This window comes from Salvelinus fontinalis, chromosome 13, assembly GCF_029448725.1.
Source record: "Salvelinus fontinalis isolate EN_2023a chromosome 13, ASM2944872v1, whole genome shotgun sequence".
Taxonomy (NCBI): Eukaryota; Metazoa; Chordata; class Actinopteri; order Salmoniformes; family Salmonidae; genus Salvelinus; species Salvelinus fontinalis.
This window is the reverse complement of record NC_074677.1, coordinates 20,894,918-20,910,771: the sequence shown is the minus strand read 5'-3', so window position 1 is coordinate 20,910,771 and position 15,854 is coordinate 20,894,918. Positions and strand designations below refer to the sequence as shown.

At 41.5% G+C, this 15,854-nt stretch overlaps 1 protein-coding gene across 1 annotated transcript; it reads left to right on the top strand.

The window, feature by feature from the left end:
* The first annotated feature begins 1,511 nt into the window (after positions 1–1,511).
* LOC129868233 (protein YIPF5-like) lies at positions 1,512–15,645 on the top strand. Its single transcript, XM_055942028.1, has 6 exons — positions 1,512–1,620; positions 3,005–3,133; positions 9,124–9,299; positions 12,058–12,203; positions 12,368–12,549; positions 12,846–15,645. Exons 2-6 carry the CDS (start codon positions 3,015–3,017, stop codon positions 13,006–13,008), a joined length of 786 nt encoding a protein of 261 aa, XP_055798003.1. The 5' UTR covers positions 1,512–1,620; positions 3,005–3,014; the 3' UTR covers positions 13,009–15,645.
* The last annotated feature ends 209 nt before the right edge of the window (positions 15,646–15,854 follow it).

Here is a 15,854-nt window from a genome sequence, read left to right as displayed (position 1 = left end):
CACTGTGATAGACTGCACCTAATTTGTTGAGTAGAGTGTTGGAGGCTATTTTGTAAATGACATCGCCGAAATCAAGGATCGGTTGGATGATCAGTTTTACGAGGGTATGTTTGGCAGCATGAGTGAAGGATTCTTTGTTGAGAAATAGGAAGCCAATTTTAAATTTAATTTTGGATTGGAGATGCTTAATGTGAGTCTGGAAGGAGAGTTTACAGTCTAACCAGACACATAGGTATTTGTAGTTGTCCACATATTCTAAGTCAGAATCGTCCAGAGTAGTGATGCTGGACGGTCGGGCAGGTGTGGGCAGTGATCGGTTGAAGAGCATACATTTAGTTTAACTTGCATTTAAGAGCAGTTGGAGGCCCCGGAAGGAGAGTTGTATGACATTGAAGCTCATCGTTAACACAGTATCCAAAGAAGGGCCAGAAGTATACAGAATGGTGTCGTCTGCGTAGAGGTGGATCAGAGAATCACCAGCAGCAAGAGCGACTTCATTGATGTATACAGAGAAGAGAGTCGGCCCGAGAATTTAACCCTGTGGCACCCCAATAGAGACTACCAGAGGTCCGGACAACAGGCCCTCCGATTTGACACACTGAACTCTATCAGAGAAGTAGTTGGTGTACCAGGCGAGGCAGTCATTTGAGAAACCAAGGCTGTTGAGTCTGCCGATAAGAATGTTGTGATTGACAGAGTCGAAAGCCTTTGCCAGGTTGATGAATACGGCTGCACAGTATTGTCTCTTATTGATGGTGTTTACGATATCGTTTAGGACCTTGAGCGTGGCTGAGGTGCACCCATGACCAGCTCTGATACCAGATTGCATAGCAGAGAAGGTACGGTGGGATTCAAGATGGTCGGTAATCTGTTTGTTAACTTGGCTTTCGAAGACCTTAGAGATGCAGGGTAGGATAGATATAGGTCTGTAGCAGTTTCGGAATAGAGTTCCTCCCTCTTTGAAGATGGGGAAGACCGCGGCAGCTTTCCAATCTTTGGAAATCTCAGACGATACAAAAGGGAGGTTGAACAGGCTAGTAATCGGGGTTGCAACAATTTCGGCAGATCATTTTAGAAAGAGGGGGTCCAGATTGTCTAGCCCGGCTGATTTGTAGGGGTCCAGATTTTGCAGCTCTTTCAGAACATCAGCTATCTGGATTTGGGTGAAGGAGAAATGGGGGAGGCTTGGGCGAGTTGCTGTGGGGGGTGCAGAGCTGTTGACCGAGGTAGGGGTAGCCAGGTGGAAAGCATGGCCAGCCGTAGAAAAATGCTTATTGAAATTCTCAATTATAGTGGATTTATCCGTGGTGACATTGTTTCCTAGCCTCAGTGCAGTGGGCAGCTGGGAGGAGATGCTCTTATTCTCCATGGACTTTACAGTCCATGTGTGTGTCATAATGCGTGTGTCACTTAAATATGGGATTAATATTTTTATATGACATGAATAAATACAAGTTATTGACACTTTTCTACTATTACGTGAAGGACGTTTATTTAAAAAATGTTCGGAATACGTGACCCGGAAGTACTGTTTTAGTGTTGCTGATGAGACGCTGATATTATTCTCTTGACACGTAGCTAAGTTGGCGGAGTCCAGAGTTGAATTGTTCAACGTTGCAGGTAAAACAGTTAGTATTGCTTTGTAAAGGCCATAGTACATAAAAAAAATATATTGCTTGATTAAGTATTTATCGATGCCCACATTAATTTAGTATGTTCAGTTGTGCTATAAACTAGCTAACGTACCAGCTTCTCTGACATTCTGCTCTAAGTCTAAGCTAGGCAGCAGCCAGCTAGTTAACTTTAAATACATTTGCATAGTTAGCTGATAATTAGGTAGCTACCACCGTTTTAGTAAACCAACGAGTTAGCTAGATATCGTTTTAATTTAGCTAACATTGCGCTACATTATTATTGGCTAACGTTAACTGTGACCTAGCTAGCTGACGTCGTTAGCAAACTACCTATCACCTTTTTGTGTTGGTTGGCTAGCTGGTCACTTCTTTGGCTAGCAAAATGAGTTTGCTAACTAATGTTACCCAACAATAACTTTACCGTCAAGCCAGGTGCCGAATTGCGTAGTTAAAAAACGAACCTTAGCTAGCTATATTTTCATTGAACTCCTGAATAAAGCTAACGTTAGCTAAGTCTGCCTGGGTACTTTTACACAGGCAGCTCAATTCTGATCTTGTTTTCACTAATTGGCGTTTTGCTCAATCACTTCTGAAAAAGATCTGATGTGACTTGTCAAAATACCTATTGGTGTAAAAAAAAGAAAAGAATGGGCTACCTGTAAATGCAGCCTAAAATTGGCAACTGACGTAAATACAGTATTTGCCAATCTAGCAGCAGTAAAGAGTGCAACCACAAACTAAGGCGTTAGTTGCCTGGAAACTAGACATTAAATTACGTTGAATTCTATATCGTGGAGAAATTATCGTTTGAATCAAGAAAGGTACCTCTCATGACGTCTACAAATCAGAATGTTGAATACAATTATATTTTCACGTACTTTACTGGTTGTCCGTGCGGATGGTCCTTTTTGTCGGTAGGAATGTGAGAGTAAACTTTCCTGATTCAAACATTCATTTCAGCCCGACGTAGAATTCAATGTAATTCAACTTTGGGTTTCCAGGCGAAGGTGTTGGTTATCAGTATCTTCGCTGCACCGACATTATTAGCTGTTGCAACTAGCTAGCTATTATCCCAAATGAAAACGGAATCCTTAGAGTTTGGTATGATTGCACAACATCACTGTCACTGTTCAGATGGATTAACGTCTTGAAAGTTAGCGAATGGCGTTCCCCAAAATGCTGCTTTTCTAGCTAACGTTTGCCATCTCATTAGGCTAATCTGATTTAGCTAGTTACTTGAAAGGACGAAGGGCAGGAATAAGTACAAGGCACACAAGAACTATCCCAGATACCTATGCCATCTATTGAATACCGTTGACAATTTTCTCCTCCAGCCTTACTATTCTTAGTGAACCATTTGTTTTTTGCAGACGGTCAGAAATGTCAGGGTCAGGGTTTGACAACCTCAACACAGATTTCTACCAGTCCAGCTACAGTGTAGATGACCACGGGCAACCTGCTGGATATGGCTACAGTAACACAGAAGATCCCTACAAACAGTAAGTTTTGTCAACCTGTTAACAGTGCATTAATCATGAAGTACTTTGAGAGGCAAGTTAAGGACTGTATGTATCACTTCCACCTTTTTTAAATTTATTGTATCTTTATTTAACTAGGCAAGTCAGTTAAGAACAAATTCTTATTTTCAACAACGGCCTAGGAACAGTGGGTTAACTGCCTTGGTCAGGGGCAGAATGACAGATTTAACCGACATGGATGACACAATCACCATTGCACTTCCCTATCCCACCTGGATAAGAGGAACACCTTTGTAAGAATGCTGTTCGACTTCAGCTCAGCCTTCAACACCATAGTGCCCTCCAAACTCATCACTAAGCTCAGGGCCCTGGGTCTGAACCCCTCCCTGTGCAACTTGCAGACCTGCCAACATGCCCGCATTTTGCGTACCAACTACGCAATTCTGTTCATGTACGAGATCCGAGTTAAAAGTATGCAGAAATGAATAGGGCCTGATTATTTATATAAATATGTATTTACATTTGAATGAAAAATATATCTAACATCCCGATTCTCGAGCTGCAACATGCAGACATGTACGGAGTTTGTGTCAACGGACATGGAGATTAATACATCATTATTCGACGTAGCTACCCCGTGTCTACCCCTCCTGCTTTTTGTGATGCTGAGTTTTCCGACACAACTGTACGTAAACACATGGACAAATCCCTTATCGACTCCGTGTGTTGTGGAAAGGTAAACATTAAATGTTTCAAGCTAACGTTAGCGAACATTAGATGGACATTCAGTGGGCTCTAAAGTGCCAGCAGTTCACTCGCATTTGCTAGTGAAAGAAATGAAATGTAAATACGAAAAATAACTGGTTGAATTTGTGCGAGTTTGATACATTTAATTCTGCGTCCCATGAGTTGTATTTTCCACGTAACATTACGAGGATCACGCAACCTGATAGACTGTAACTAATTATGATCCACGTCACAAAAAGCATAACAAAGTAAAATAAATATAAATATCGTGGCATTAAATAAGTGGGGAGTTTAGAAGACTCCGTGATGAAGAATGAATGAGTGTCAGGTATTAGCTAAAGAGGCAATGCTTCTAAAATGCCTTTGCACTAGATTTGAGATTTTATCAATTTCGAAAATCTGAATTAAGAAATCCAATAGTCACCTTTACATCAGCTGAAACACCGGACTCTTCTAGCGAACAGCAGTCAGATTCCCTTTGAGGTAGCCTACTTAAGCTTTGTGTAACCAGTTTGCGGTTGGTCTGTGTCGATGCAGTCATTTGTTTTTATGTTTTCAAAATTATTTTGCTTTTAGTGTTGATTTTAGGAGCCGTGTCTAAAAAGCCAATACTTGTGAGCTGGCCCTGTGAGAGGTGACATGCGTTCCTCTACTATAGAGACTAAACTTGGGGGCATGTGCTAAGAATAACGTTATAGATAATTATCTCCATTCTACACTGAACATGTAATGGTGTAATGGTATAAACATACAATCTGTGCTAATTCCACAAAACATATATTTTATATGTTCTGTACTTATCAGTATGAATATTTTATTTGTTTTGTAAATACCTTTTCAAAGGACTGAACTGAACCAGGTGTGATCCATAATGTTTAAGCACATGAATATCCAATTTCCAGCTCACGTCTGATACTCTAAAAAGTTGGACAAGGTTGGCAGGCCTGGACTTCCTGATGGGCCGACCTCAAGTGGTGAAGGTAGGCAACAACACCTCTGCCACGCTGATCCTCAACAGGGGGGCCCCACAGGTGTGCGTGCTCAGCCCCTCCTATACTCCCTGTTCACCCATAAGTGTGTGGCCACGCATGTCTTCAACATAATCATCAAGTTTGCTGATGACCAAACAGTGGTAGGCCTGTTTACTAAAGCTGAAGAACATACGCACATCAAGGTGCTGGATTTGGAGGAAAACTCATGGAAAACAGAAAGGAAAACGCTCCCAGGTTATGTTTATTTATAACAACGATTTGACACTTGGGTCTTCTTCAGGCATCCATATCCCATCCATATCCCAGGTGGGGGTGGAAGGTCATTCATATATATATATATATTGCCCCTATATATATTGCCCCTAGTACTGCCCCTAATATATATATTTATTTATTTATTTATTTATTTGGGGCAGTACTCAGTGACATCACTTCCTGAAACGATGTATTACCAACCACAATGAGACAACCTACAGTGAGGAGAGCACTCAGACAGAAGTGATACAAGGAAAATAACCTCTCCCTCAACTTCAACAAAACAAAGGAGCTAATCGTAGACTACATGAGACTGCACAGCAGAGAACATGCCACCAACCATATTGACGGGGAGGCAGTGGAGAGGGTCAAAAGCTTCAAGTTCTTCTGCGTGCATCAAAGCTGGGACCGAGAGACTGATGAACAGCTTCTATCGCCAGGCCATCAGACTGTTAAACAGTCACCACTGGCCAGCCCCCGCCCAGTACCCTGCCCAGAACCGTAGTCACTGTTACTAGTCTGCTACCACCCAGTACTCTACCCTGCACCTTAGACTGCTACCCTATGTACATAGTCATTGAACACTGGTCACTTGAATAATGTTTACGTACTGTTTTATCCACTTTGTGCATATACTGTATGGGGGAGAAATAAAAAATATTTACTATTTGTATTATTTCTATATGAGATATATATATATATATAGATATATATAGATATATATAGATATATAGATAGATAGATAGATATATAGATAGATAGATAGATAGATAGATAGATAGATAGATAGATAGATAGATAGATAGATAGATAGATAGATAGATATAGATAGATAGATAGATAGATAGATAGATAGATATAGATAGATATAGATAGATATAGATAGATAGATATATATATATATATATATATATATATATATATATATATATATATATATATATATATATGAGATATCATGTAGAAATAATTGTAAATATATTTTCTTTCTCCCCCATACAGTATATACACAAAGTGGGTAAAACAGTACACACACACACACACTCCGGCCGCCCCAGTCAAAGACTATTCTCTCTGCTGCCGCACGGCAAGCGGTGCCGGAGCACCAAGTCTGGGTTTATATATGATATAGCCCTTCAGGAGTCCTATGGCTTGGGGGTAGAAGCTGTTCAGACGCCACCTGGACCCAGACTTGGCGCTCCGGCACCGCTTGCCGTGCGGCAGCAGAGAGAATAGTCTTTGACTGGGGCGGCCGGAGTGTGTGTGTGTGTGTGTATATACATGCATACATACATACACACTTTTCTGAAAGTATTCAGACCCCTTGACTTTCTCCACATTTTGTTACGTTAGAGCCTTATTCTAAAATTGATTAAATCATTTTTTCCTCATCAATCTACACACAATACCCCATAATGACAAAGCAAAAAAATGTTTTCAGAATATTTTGTACCCATCAAAAGTTTGGACACCTATTCATTCAAGGGTTATTCTTTATTTTTTACTATTTTTACTCTCTTCCATGTTGTGGAATAATAGTGAAGACCTCAAACTATGAAATAACACACATAGAATCATGTAGTAACCCAAAAAGTGTTAAACAAATTCTTCAAAGTAGACACACTTTGCCTTGATGACAACTTTGCACACGCTTGGAATTTTCTCAACCAGCTTCCTGAAGTAGTCACCTGGAATGCATTTAAATTAACAGGTGTGCCTTGTTAAATTCATTTGTGGATTTTCTTTACACATTGCACTTGAGCCAATCAGTTGTGACAAGTTAGGGGTCCCCAAGATAGCCCTATTTGGTAAAATAGCAAGAACACCTCAAATAAGCAAAGAGATACGACAGTCCATTACTTTAAGACATGGTCAGTCAATGAGGAAATTTAAGGAATTTGAAAGTTTCTTCAAGTGCAGTTGCAAAAACCGTCAAGCGCTGTGATGAAACTGGCTCTCATGAGGACCGCCACAGGAAAGGAAGACCCAGAGTTACCTCTGCTGCAGAGGATAAGTTCATTAGAATTACCAGCCTCAGATTGCAGCCCAAATAAGTTCAAGTAACAGACACATCTCAACATCAACTGTTCAGAGGAGAATGCGTGAATAGGCCTTCATGATCGAATTGCTGTAAAGAAACCTCTACTAAAGGACACCAATAAGAAGAGCCTTGCTTTGGCCATGAAACACGAGGAATGGACATTAGACCAGTGGAAACATGTCCTTTGGTCTGATGAGTCCAAATGTGGTATTTTTGGTTCCAACCGCTGTGTCTTTGTGAGACGCAGAGCAGGTGAACAGATGCTCGACGTATGTGTTGTTTCCACCGTGAAGCATGGAGGCGATGGTGTGGGGGTGCTCCGCTAGTGACAGTCAGTGATTTATTTAGAATTCAAGGCAGACTTAACCAGCATGGCTACCACAGTATTCTGCAGCCATATCCCATCTGGTTTGCGCTTAGTCCCACTATCATTGGTTGTTCAATAGGACAATGACCCAGGCTGTGTAAGGACAATTTGACCAAGAAGGAGAGTGATGGAATGCTGCATCAGATGACCTGACCTCCACAAACACCCGACCTCAACCCAACTGAAATGGTTTGGGATGCGTTGGACCGCAGAGTGAAGGAAAAGCAGCCAACAAGTGCTCAGCATATGTGGGAACTCTGTTGGAAAAGCATTTCATGTGAAGCTGGTTGAGAGAATGCAATGTGTGCAAAGCGTTCAAGGCAAAGGGTGGCTTCTTTGAAGAATCTCAAATATAAAATAGATTTTGATTTGTTTGAAACTTTTTTTTGGTTACTACATGAATCCGTACGTGTTATGTCATATTTTGTCTTTATTATTCTACAATGTAGAAAATAGTAAAAATAAAACCTTGAACGAGTAGTTGTCCAAATGTTTGACTGGTACTGTATATCTATACACACACACCGTGGCCATTTTATTAGGTAGCACCCTGTTTAAGAAAATGGTTCGCTCCTACAGACAGTGAGTCACGTGGCAGCGGCTTGCTATTTAAAGCAGACATCGAGGCAATCAGTTACTGTTTGATTGAATGTTATATTGGGCAAAAAAAGTTACCTAAGCAACTGAGTGTGGTATGATTGTCAGTGCCAGGTGTGCCAGTTTCAGTATCTCAAACGTCCGGCCTCCTGGGCTTTGCATGTATGACGGTGTCTAGGGTTTACTGAAAATTATGGTGCAAAAAAAAAAACAGTAGTGCTTTGGGCGAAAACAGGTCGAAGGAGAATGGCAAGAATCGTGCAAACTAACAGGGCACAAATGGGCAAATAACAGCACAGTGCAACAGTGGTGTGCAGAACGGCATCTCGGACCGCACAACTTGTCACCACACCGGTTTTCTTTCCTATCAGCTAGAAACAAGAAGCCGCTCCAGTGGGCACATGATCACCAACACTGGACAATTGAGTGGAAAAACAATGCCTGGTTCGACGAATCCCGTCATGTTGATGGCAGTCAGGATTTGGCGTAAGAGGCATGAGTCCTTGGCCCCATCCTGCCTGGTGTCAGCGGTACAGGCTGGTGGCGGTGGGGTGATGGTTTGGGAAATAATTTCCTGGCACTCGTTAGGTCTCTTGATACCAATTGAGCAATGTTTCCATGCCCCGAAGAATCAGGCTGGCCTGGAAGCAAAGGGGCTTAATTTATTTGACTTTATGTGCGTTTTGTATTGCTAGGTATTATTACTACACTGTTGGCGCTAAAAACGCTAGAGTATCGCTGCACCTGAGAACATCTGTGTACATCTGTGTATGCAACCAATAAATGTTGATTTGATGAGTCACTTCTCTAACTCACTGTGATCTGAGAATAGCTACACATTAGAAAAGCCTGTCAACAATTTGAAAAAGAATGCTGTTTTTCCTCCATTTTCTCGCAAGGGCCAGTTTTGTTAGTTCTGTTCCCATGTTCCTTACTAGCTTGAGACGGGACATGTTTGTGTTTAATAAAGCCATGGAGGGGTTCTGAGAAGTGTTCCTATGTGTCACCCCAGGGGTCAATATGGTCAGTATGACTACTCCCAGCCAATGGGATACGCAGCCCCAGGGATGATGCAACCTCAGCAGCCCTACACCGGCCAGATCTACCAGCCCACACCGGCCTTCACACCTTCCCCCACACAGTCCATGTACGGCAGCAGCTTTGACGACGAGCCCCCGCTGCTGGAGGGTAAGGATAACCCGTTGGTGAGACTCCACAGGGGAAAGGGGTGGTAAAGAATGCTTTATCCCAAATCAAGCCCTTTCATCCACCTCCCTAGGCACCTTTGTTGATCTGAGAGGATTGGCTCGTTTTAAGCAATATGGCACAAATTCCACTTGATCTATCAGAAGCCAAGTGGAGCTTTTCGATTGGATCCTATACTCTCAGACATATGCCAGAGCACGGGGGCTTCATACTGGTGATTGATTGGGGGAATGAAAGACTGGAATTTCCTCAAGGTGAAAGAGTGGGCAGAGGTCAGGGGTAGAGGTCGACCGATTATGATTTTTCAACGCCGATTCCGATTATTGGCGTTTTAAAAAGCCGATACCGATTTAATCGGATTATATTTTATTTATTTATATATTTGTAATAATGACAATTGCAACAATACTGAATTAACACTTTTATTTTAACTTAATATAATAAATAAATAAAATCTATTTAGTCTCAAATAAATAAATAATGAAACATTTTCACTTTAGGTTTAAATAATGCAAAAACAATGTTGGGAGAAGAAAGTAAGTGCAATATGTGACATGTAAAAAAAAAAAAAGTAAACATTTAAATTCCTTTCTTGGAACATGAGAACATCTGAAAGCTGGTGGTTCAATATTCCCAGTTAAGTTTTAGGTTGTAGTTATTGGAATTATGACGTGTTGACTATTTCTCTCTATACCATTTGTATTTCATATACCTTTTGATGTTCTTATATGCACTTTAGTATTGCCAGCCTAATCTCGGGAATTGATAGGCTTGAAGTCATAAACAGCGCTGTGCTTCAAGCATTGCTAAGAGCTGCTGGCAAACGCAGTACAGTTTGAATGAATGCTTACCAGCATGCTGCTGCCTACCACAGCTCAGTCAGACTGCTCTATCAAATCATAGACTTAATTATAATAAACACACAAATACGAGCCTTTGGTCATTAGTATGGTCAAATCCGGAAACTATAATTTCGAAAACAAAATGTTTATTCTTTCAGTGAAATACTGTCTAAATATTAAGTCTAAATATTTCTGTTACATTGCACAACCTTCAATGTTATGTCATAATTATGTAAAATTCTGGCAAATTAGTTCGAAACGAGCCAAGTAAATTGTTGCATATACCCTGACTGCTTGCACTGAACGCAAGAGAAGTGACACAATTTTCCTAGTTATTATTGCCTGCTAACATGAATTTCTTAACTGAACATGCAGGTTTAAAAATAAATACTTCTGTGTATTGATTTTAAACAGGACATTGATGTTTATGGTTAGGTACATTTGTGCAAAGATTGTGCTTTTTTCGGCAATGCACTTTTGTTAAATCATCACCCGTTTGGTGACATTGAACAAGGCTGTGATTCGATGATAAATTAACAGGCACCGCAATTGATTATATGCAACGCAGGACAAGCTAGTTAAACTAGTAATATCATCAACCATGTGTAGTTAACTAGTGATTTGTTAACTTATAGAAAACATTCAATCTTAAGTTCAATGCTAGCAAGCAACTTACCTTGTGGATGCAAGGAGCCAAGGTCCTTTTTGACGCTGCACTTTCGTAACAGGTGGGTCAGCCTGCCACGCAGTTTCCCCATGGATTGCAATGTAATCGGCCATAATTGGTGTCCAAAAAGGCCGATTATCGATGGTTATGAAAAAATGAATCGGTCGACCTCTAGTCAGGGGAGCGCAATGATGGGTTTCAGATGTCTTCAAATCAAATGTCACATGCTTCGTAAACAACCAGTCACTAACAGTGAAATGCTTTCTTACTGGCCCTTCCCAACAACGCAGAGAAAAATATACAAATAAGTAGGAATAAATACACAGAGTAATGATAACCTGGCTATATACACGGGTACCGAGTCGATGTGAAGGGGTATGAGGTAATTGAGGTAGATGGTACATAAAGTTAGGGGTAAGTTGACTAGGCAACAGGATAGATAATGAACAGTAGCAGCAGCATATGTGATGAGTTTGTGCAAAAAGGGTCTATGCAGGTAGTCTGGGTAGCTATTTGGTTAACTATTTAGCCGTCTCATGGCTTAGGATAGAAGCTGTTCAGGGTCCTGTTGGTTCCAGACTTGGCGCATCGATACTGCTTGCTGTGCAGTAGCAGAGAGAACGGTACATGACTTGGGTGGCAGGAGTCTTGGAACATTTTTAGGGCATTCCTCTGGAGCTCGGTTCCAGTGATGTACTGGGACGTAGTGTCTTGCAGTCAGCTGCCAAGCAGTTGCCATACTAGGCGGTGATGCAGCCAGTCAAGATGATCTCAATGGTGCAGCTGTAGAACTTTTAGATCTTTAGTGAGATCTGTTCTGTATCCATGTTGCGTTCCCCCTGAGACGGGAAAGTCTAAGTCAGTTGCCCAGTTATCCTGCTGTGTGCACTAAATGGGTCTGCAGTCAGTGAGGAGTCACCAAGGCCACCCTGCTAGGGAGGAGCCCCCAGGGCCATCCTGCTAGGGAGGAGCTTATTTTGGAGTTAGGCATACATCTTCCACTCCACTCATCTGATACAGTGGTGTCATAGTGAGACACGTGTTCTCGTCATAAATACTTTTTTCTTGGCTTGTAATCTCACTTAAATGTAAAAAGTGTATTTCATTCTAGGAGGTATATAGATTTTTATAGACTAGATTTAGACTATTGTATGACTGAGTTGTCCCTCACCCAACCCTTTGTCTTATATCTGACATTGTTTTAATATACTTTCATGGGTATGCCTCCTAGAATTAGGCATAAACTTTGACCACATCTGGCAGAAGACCCTGACGGTGCTCCACCCAATGAAGGCAGCAGATGGTAACATTATGAACGAGACTGACCTGGCTGGACCCATGGTGTTCTGTCTGGCCTTCGGAGCCACCTTACTTCTAGTAAGAACTGTTCTATTGATGCAGTACAGCGCTTGAACACTTACATAGTACCAATATGTATTTGAAATTTGACCTTGTGCTATAACATTGTTTGTACTGGGAAGAGATGACTATGTAAAAGATGGCTGATGAGTTGTCTATATGTTCCTGTCTAACTGCTACAGACAGGAAAGATCCAGTTTGGCTATGTGTACGGCATCAGTGCCATCGGCTGCCTGGGGATGTACTGCCTCCTCAACTTAATGAGCATGACCGGCGTGTCGTTTGGTTGTGTCGCCAGCGTACTGGGCTACTGCCTGCTACCCATGATCCTCCTTGCCAGCTTCGGAGTCATCTTGTCTTTACAGTAAGTACAAACATGGGCCTGAGAAGAGGTTAGCTCAATATGGTAAGGTCCTGTGTCACTACAATAGAGCGTACCTGTGTATTGTACGTGTCAGGTGGTGCACAACAATTTTATAATCAGCCTTTGACTTTTGATGCTCTATTTGTTTGTTTATGGAGTATTAAAGTGCAATTATCTTAATCAAACCAAACCAGTGTTTGCCCTATGATATTTTTTTCTGCAATGGTAGTGGGTTTGGTGGTCCGGGTCCATGCCAACAGTTTACTAACTGATCTAACTTTATTTACCTTTTTCAGAGGCATGTTTGGAATAATCATCGCAGCCACGATAATTGGCTGGTGCAGTTTCTCTGCTTCCAAGATCTTCATCTCGGCCCTGGCCATGGACGGACAGCAGCTTCTGGTGGCGTACCCCTGTGCCCTCCTCTACGGGGTCTTCGCCCTTATCTCTGTCTTCTAAAGAGTGTGTCTGTCTACACCAGGGTTCCTCCGAACTCGGTCCTGCGGCTCTGATGCACATTTCCTTTTTTTGCCCTAGTACTACATAGGTGTTTTGAATAACCAACTCTTCAAGCTTTGATTATTTGAGTCAGTTGTGTAGTGATAAGTCCAAAACCAAAATGTGCACCCAGGTGGGGGACAGAGTTGGGGAAACCCTGGTATAGAACAGTGTTTTCCAACTCCTATCCTCCTGTACCTCCAACAGTACACATTCTTCCTGTAGCCAGTACACATTCTTATTGTCAACTAATCAAGCCCTCATTGAGTTGAATCAGATCAGTTTGTCTGGGGCTACAACAACAAAAAATGTATGCTATTGGAGGTACTGGAGGACTGGCGTTGGGAAACACTGGTCTACACCCTGCAAACGGACCAACAAACCCAATTAACTTTAGGGCCTGTCAGAGGCCCTTCTGTGCTGCACCCCCATCGCAGTGGTGTGGCCAGCTACCCTGTCTGTTGCATTCCATTTTTACACCCGCCTACAGGGGTCCACGCAAAAGTATAAATTCCAAACCCCTTCTATTCAGGACTAAGGACCCATCCACCGACCATCACAGAATCTTCTATTTCGTGTAAAACTTCTTTATTCTGTATGTTTGTTTCTTAGATTTATTTTAGCCTCGAGGCCTTCAGAAAATGGTTTGCACAAGTATTTATGTTATTCAACTGAAGCAGGAGAGTTGAAATAGAGCAGTTAGTTAATTCTGTCTTCTATATCAACGGCCCTCTCATGCATACATGCACATCTGGGTACTCTGAGGTCAACTTGCATCTCGGAAGAGGACATGTCTTACAAAGCTGAAATCGTTTTAAATTGCTGAAACACCAAAGCTCTGTGCCCTTCCCCGCTATATTTCCCAGCCCTCTCAGGTTGGCCCCAGCGCATGGCCTAACCGAGAGCCTCCTTAGCTAACTGCATGTGGTCACGGGTGTGTTAGTTATGCAGCTTGTGTGATTGTAAACTTTGGTCAGTCAGTGCCTGCGTAATGACAGCTGCACATGCAGACTCACAGAATTTATGTCCAAAACAAAGAAGAGAGGTTGGTTTTTCATTTTCTCTATTGACCAGTGGGAACCAGCTAATGTGCGCCTCATGACCTAGTTTTTGTTCATATTTACCGGCACGTTTATTTTTATTGTAAAATGATAGTTTGTTGATCACATTAAAGCTGAAATATGTACCTTTTTGGACGACCCGACCAAATTCACATAGAAATGTGAGTTATAGCTCTGTCATTCTCATTTGAAAGCAAGTCTAAGAAGCAGGTAGATATGTTCTTTGTACGCTATTTCTATGCTTTCCTTTAGTTTAATTTTTGCATATTTTACTTTTGATTTTGTACACAAGCTGGAAATATAGTTTTGGTTATGGAAAATATATTTCAAAGCTGTATAGATGGTACAATGATTATCTACACTATACTTGCTTGTATAACTGAAATTAGGAGAACTATTAGTAACCAGGAAATGGCGGCATGATTTCTGCATAGTGCATCTTTAACTGCACTGTGTAATGGTAATGTACTACAGGTTGTCAAACCACACACGAAGTAGCTCATATATCCTGAGTTGTCTCCTACACCTTAACTTAAATCATCCTTTTCATGCAGTTGATCAGTTTTCTATTCAACCTGTAGGTCTGGGCTCTCCCAACCCTGTTCCTGGAGAGCTACCATCCTGTAGGTTTTCACTCCAACCCTGTTCTTGGAGAGCTACAGTCCTGTTGGTTTTAACCTCAACCCTATTCTAGCGCACCTGATTTTAATAATTAGCTGGTTGATAAACTGAACCAGGTTAGTTACAACTAGGGTGGAGTGACAATCTCCAAGAGGGTAGTTCTCCAGGAACAGGGTAGGAGAAGCCCTACTGTAGGCTATGCGTTGAGTTTTTTTTTGCTTCAGGTTGAAAGTTTCGCTCTTGCCATTCACTTTGTCTGGACTGATATTAAAAGGTGGCTTTGGAATTTTGGTTTCACACACAGGTGTCATCTGAGAGGCTGTTAATGAGCACAGGGTTTTAAGGTCATTGTTTTGTTTTTGTGCTAAACCTGAGCTCCTCAAATGGATGCCTTTTCATATTTTTGCCCTCTTAAGCATAATGCAGAAATTAAAATGGAGTGCTTTTCTATTTCAACAAACTTTAAGGGGATACTGCATTTCAAACAACCCAGAGTAAATACAGTAAGTAGCCTTTCATGAGCTAGCTGGAACGGCTCATAGGAGCAGATCTCCTGAGCTAGCTTGACGTACAAGTATACCCCCCTGGACAGGATGCTAGTCTATCGTAGGGCCTTACCCAAAATCTATCTTCTTAATGCTGAGTGCCAGGCAGCGACGCATGGTGTCCCATTCTTAGTCTCTTTGTATGATGCGGCCGGGGATCAAACTCCCAACCTTTCAATCTCAGGGCGGACACAAGGCCACTGAGCAATTACAGTGCTGCTCTTATATGGCCAAGTATTTATATACTGTATCATTTGTTTTGTACATCAAAGTCAATGTTGTGCTTTTGTCATGTGGAAATTCTTTATAGATGGGCGTCGTGCTTGGGTGGTTTTATCGGCCACTATCTAAATAAAATATCTGTCATGTCAGCTATCGTCCATTGCATAATTTTTACATACACTTTGGTATTTCTGGAATTCATCCTGTAATGACTGGGTGTTGGAACCAAAACCACCCTCACTCGGAGTCTACTGTATAACGTTATCAGAAATATAATTAGTAGAAATACAACCTATTATCATTGAGTTCAGTTTTACATAAGCTACCCAGGAAAAGTTTAAAGTTAGCTGATATAAAT

What these genes read in the sequence shown, in the direction of transcription:
- LOC129868233 (XM_055942028.1), top strand. Translation starts at nt 3,015, where the DNA reads ATGTCAGGGTCAGGGTTTGACAACCTCAACACAGATTTCTACCAGTCC. An exon ending in ACAGAAGATCCCTACAAACA is followed by an intron (nt 3,134 to 9,123) that starts GTAAGTTTTGTC and finishes GTGTCACCCCAG; the next exon opens with GGGTCAATATGGTCAGTATG. An exon ending in CGAGCCCCCGCTGCTGGAGG is followed by an intron (nt 9,300 to 12,057) that starts GTAAGGATAACC and finishes TATGCCTCCTAG; the next exon opens with AATTAGGCATAAACTTTGAC.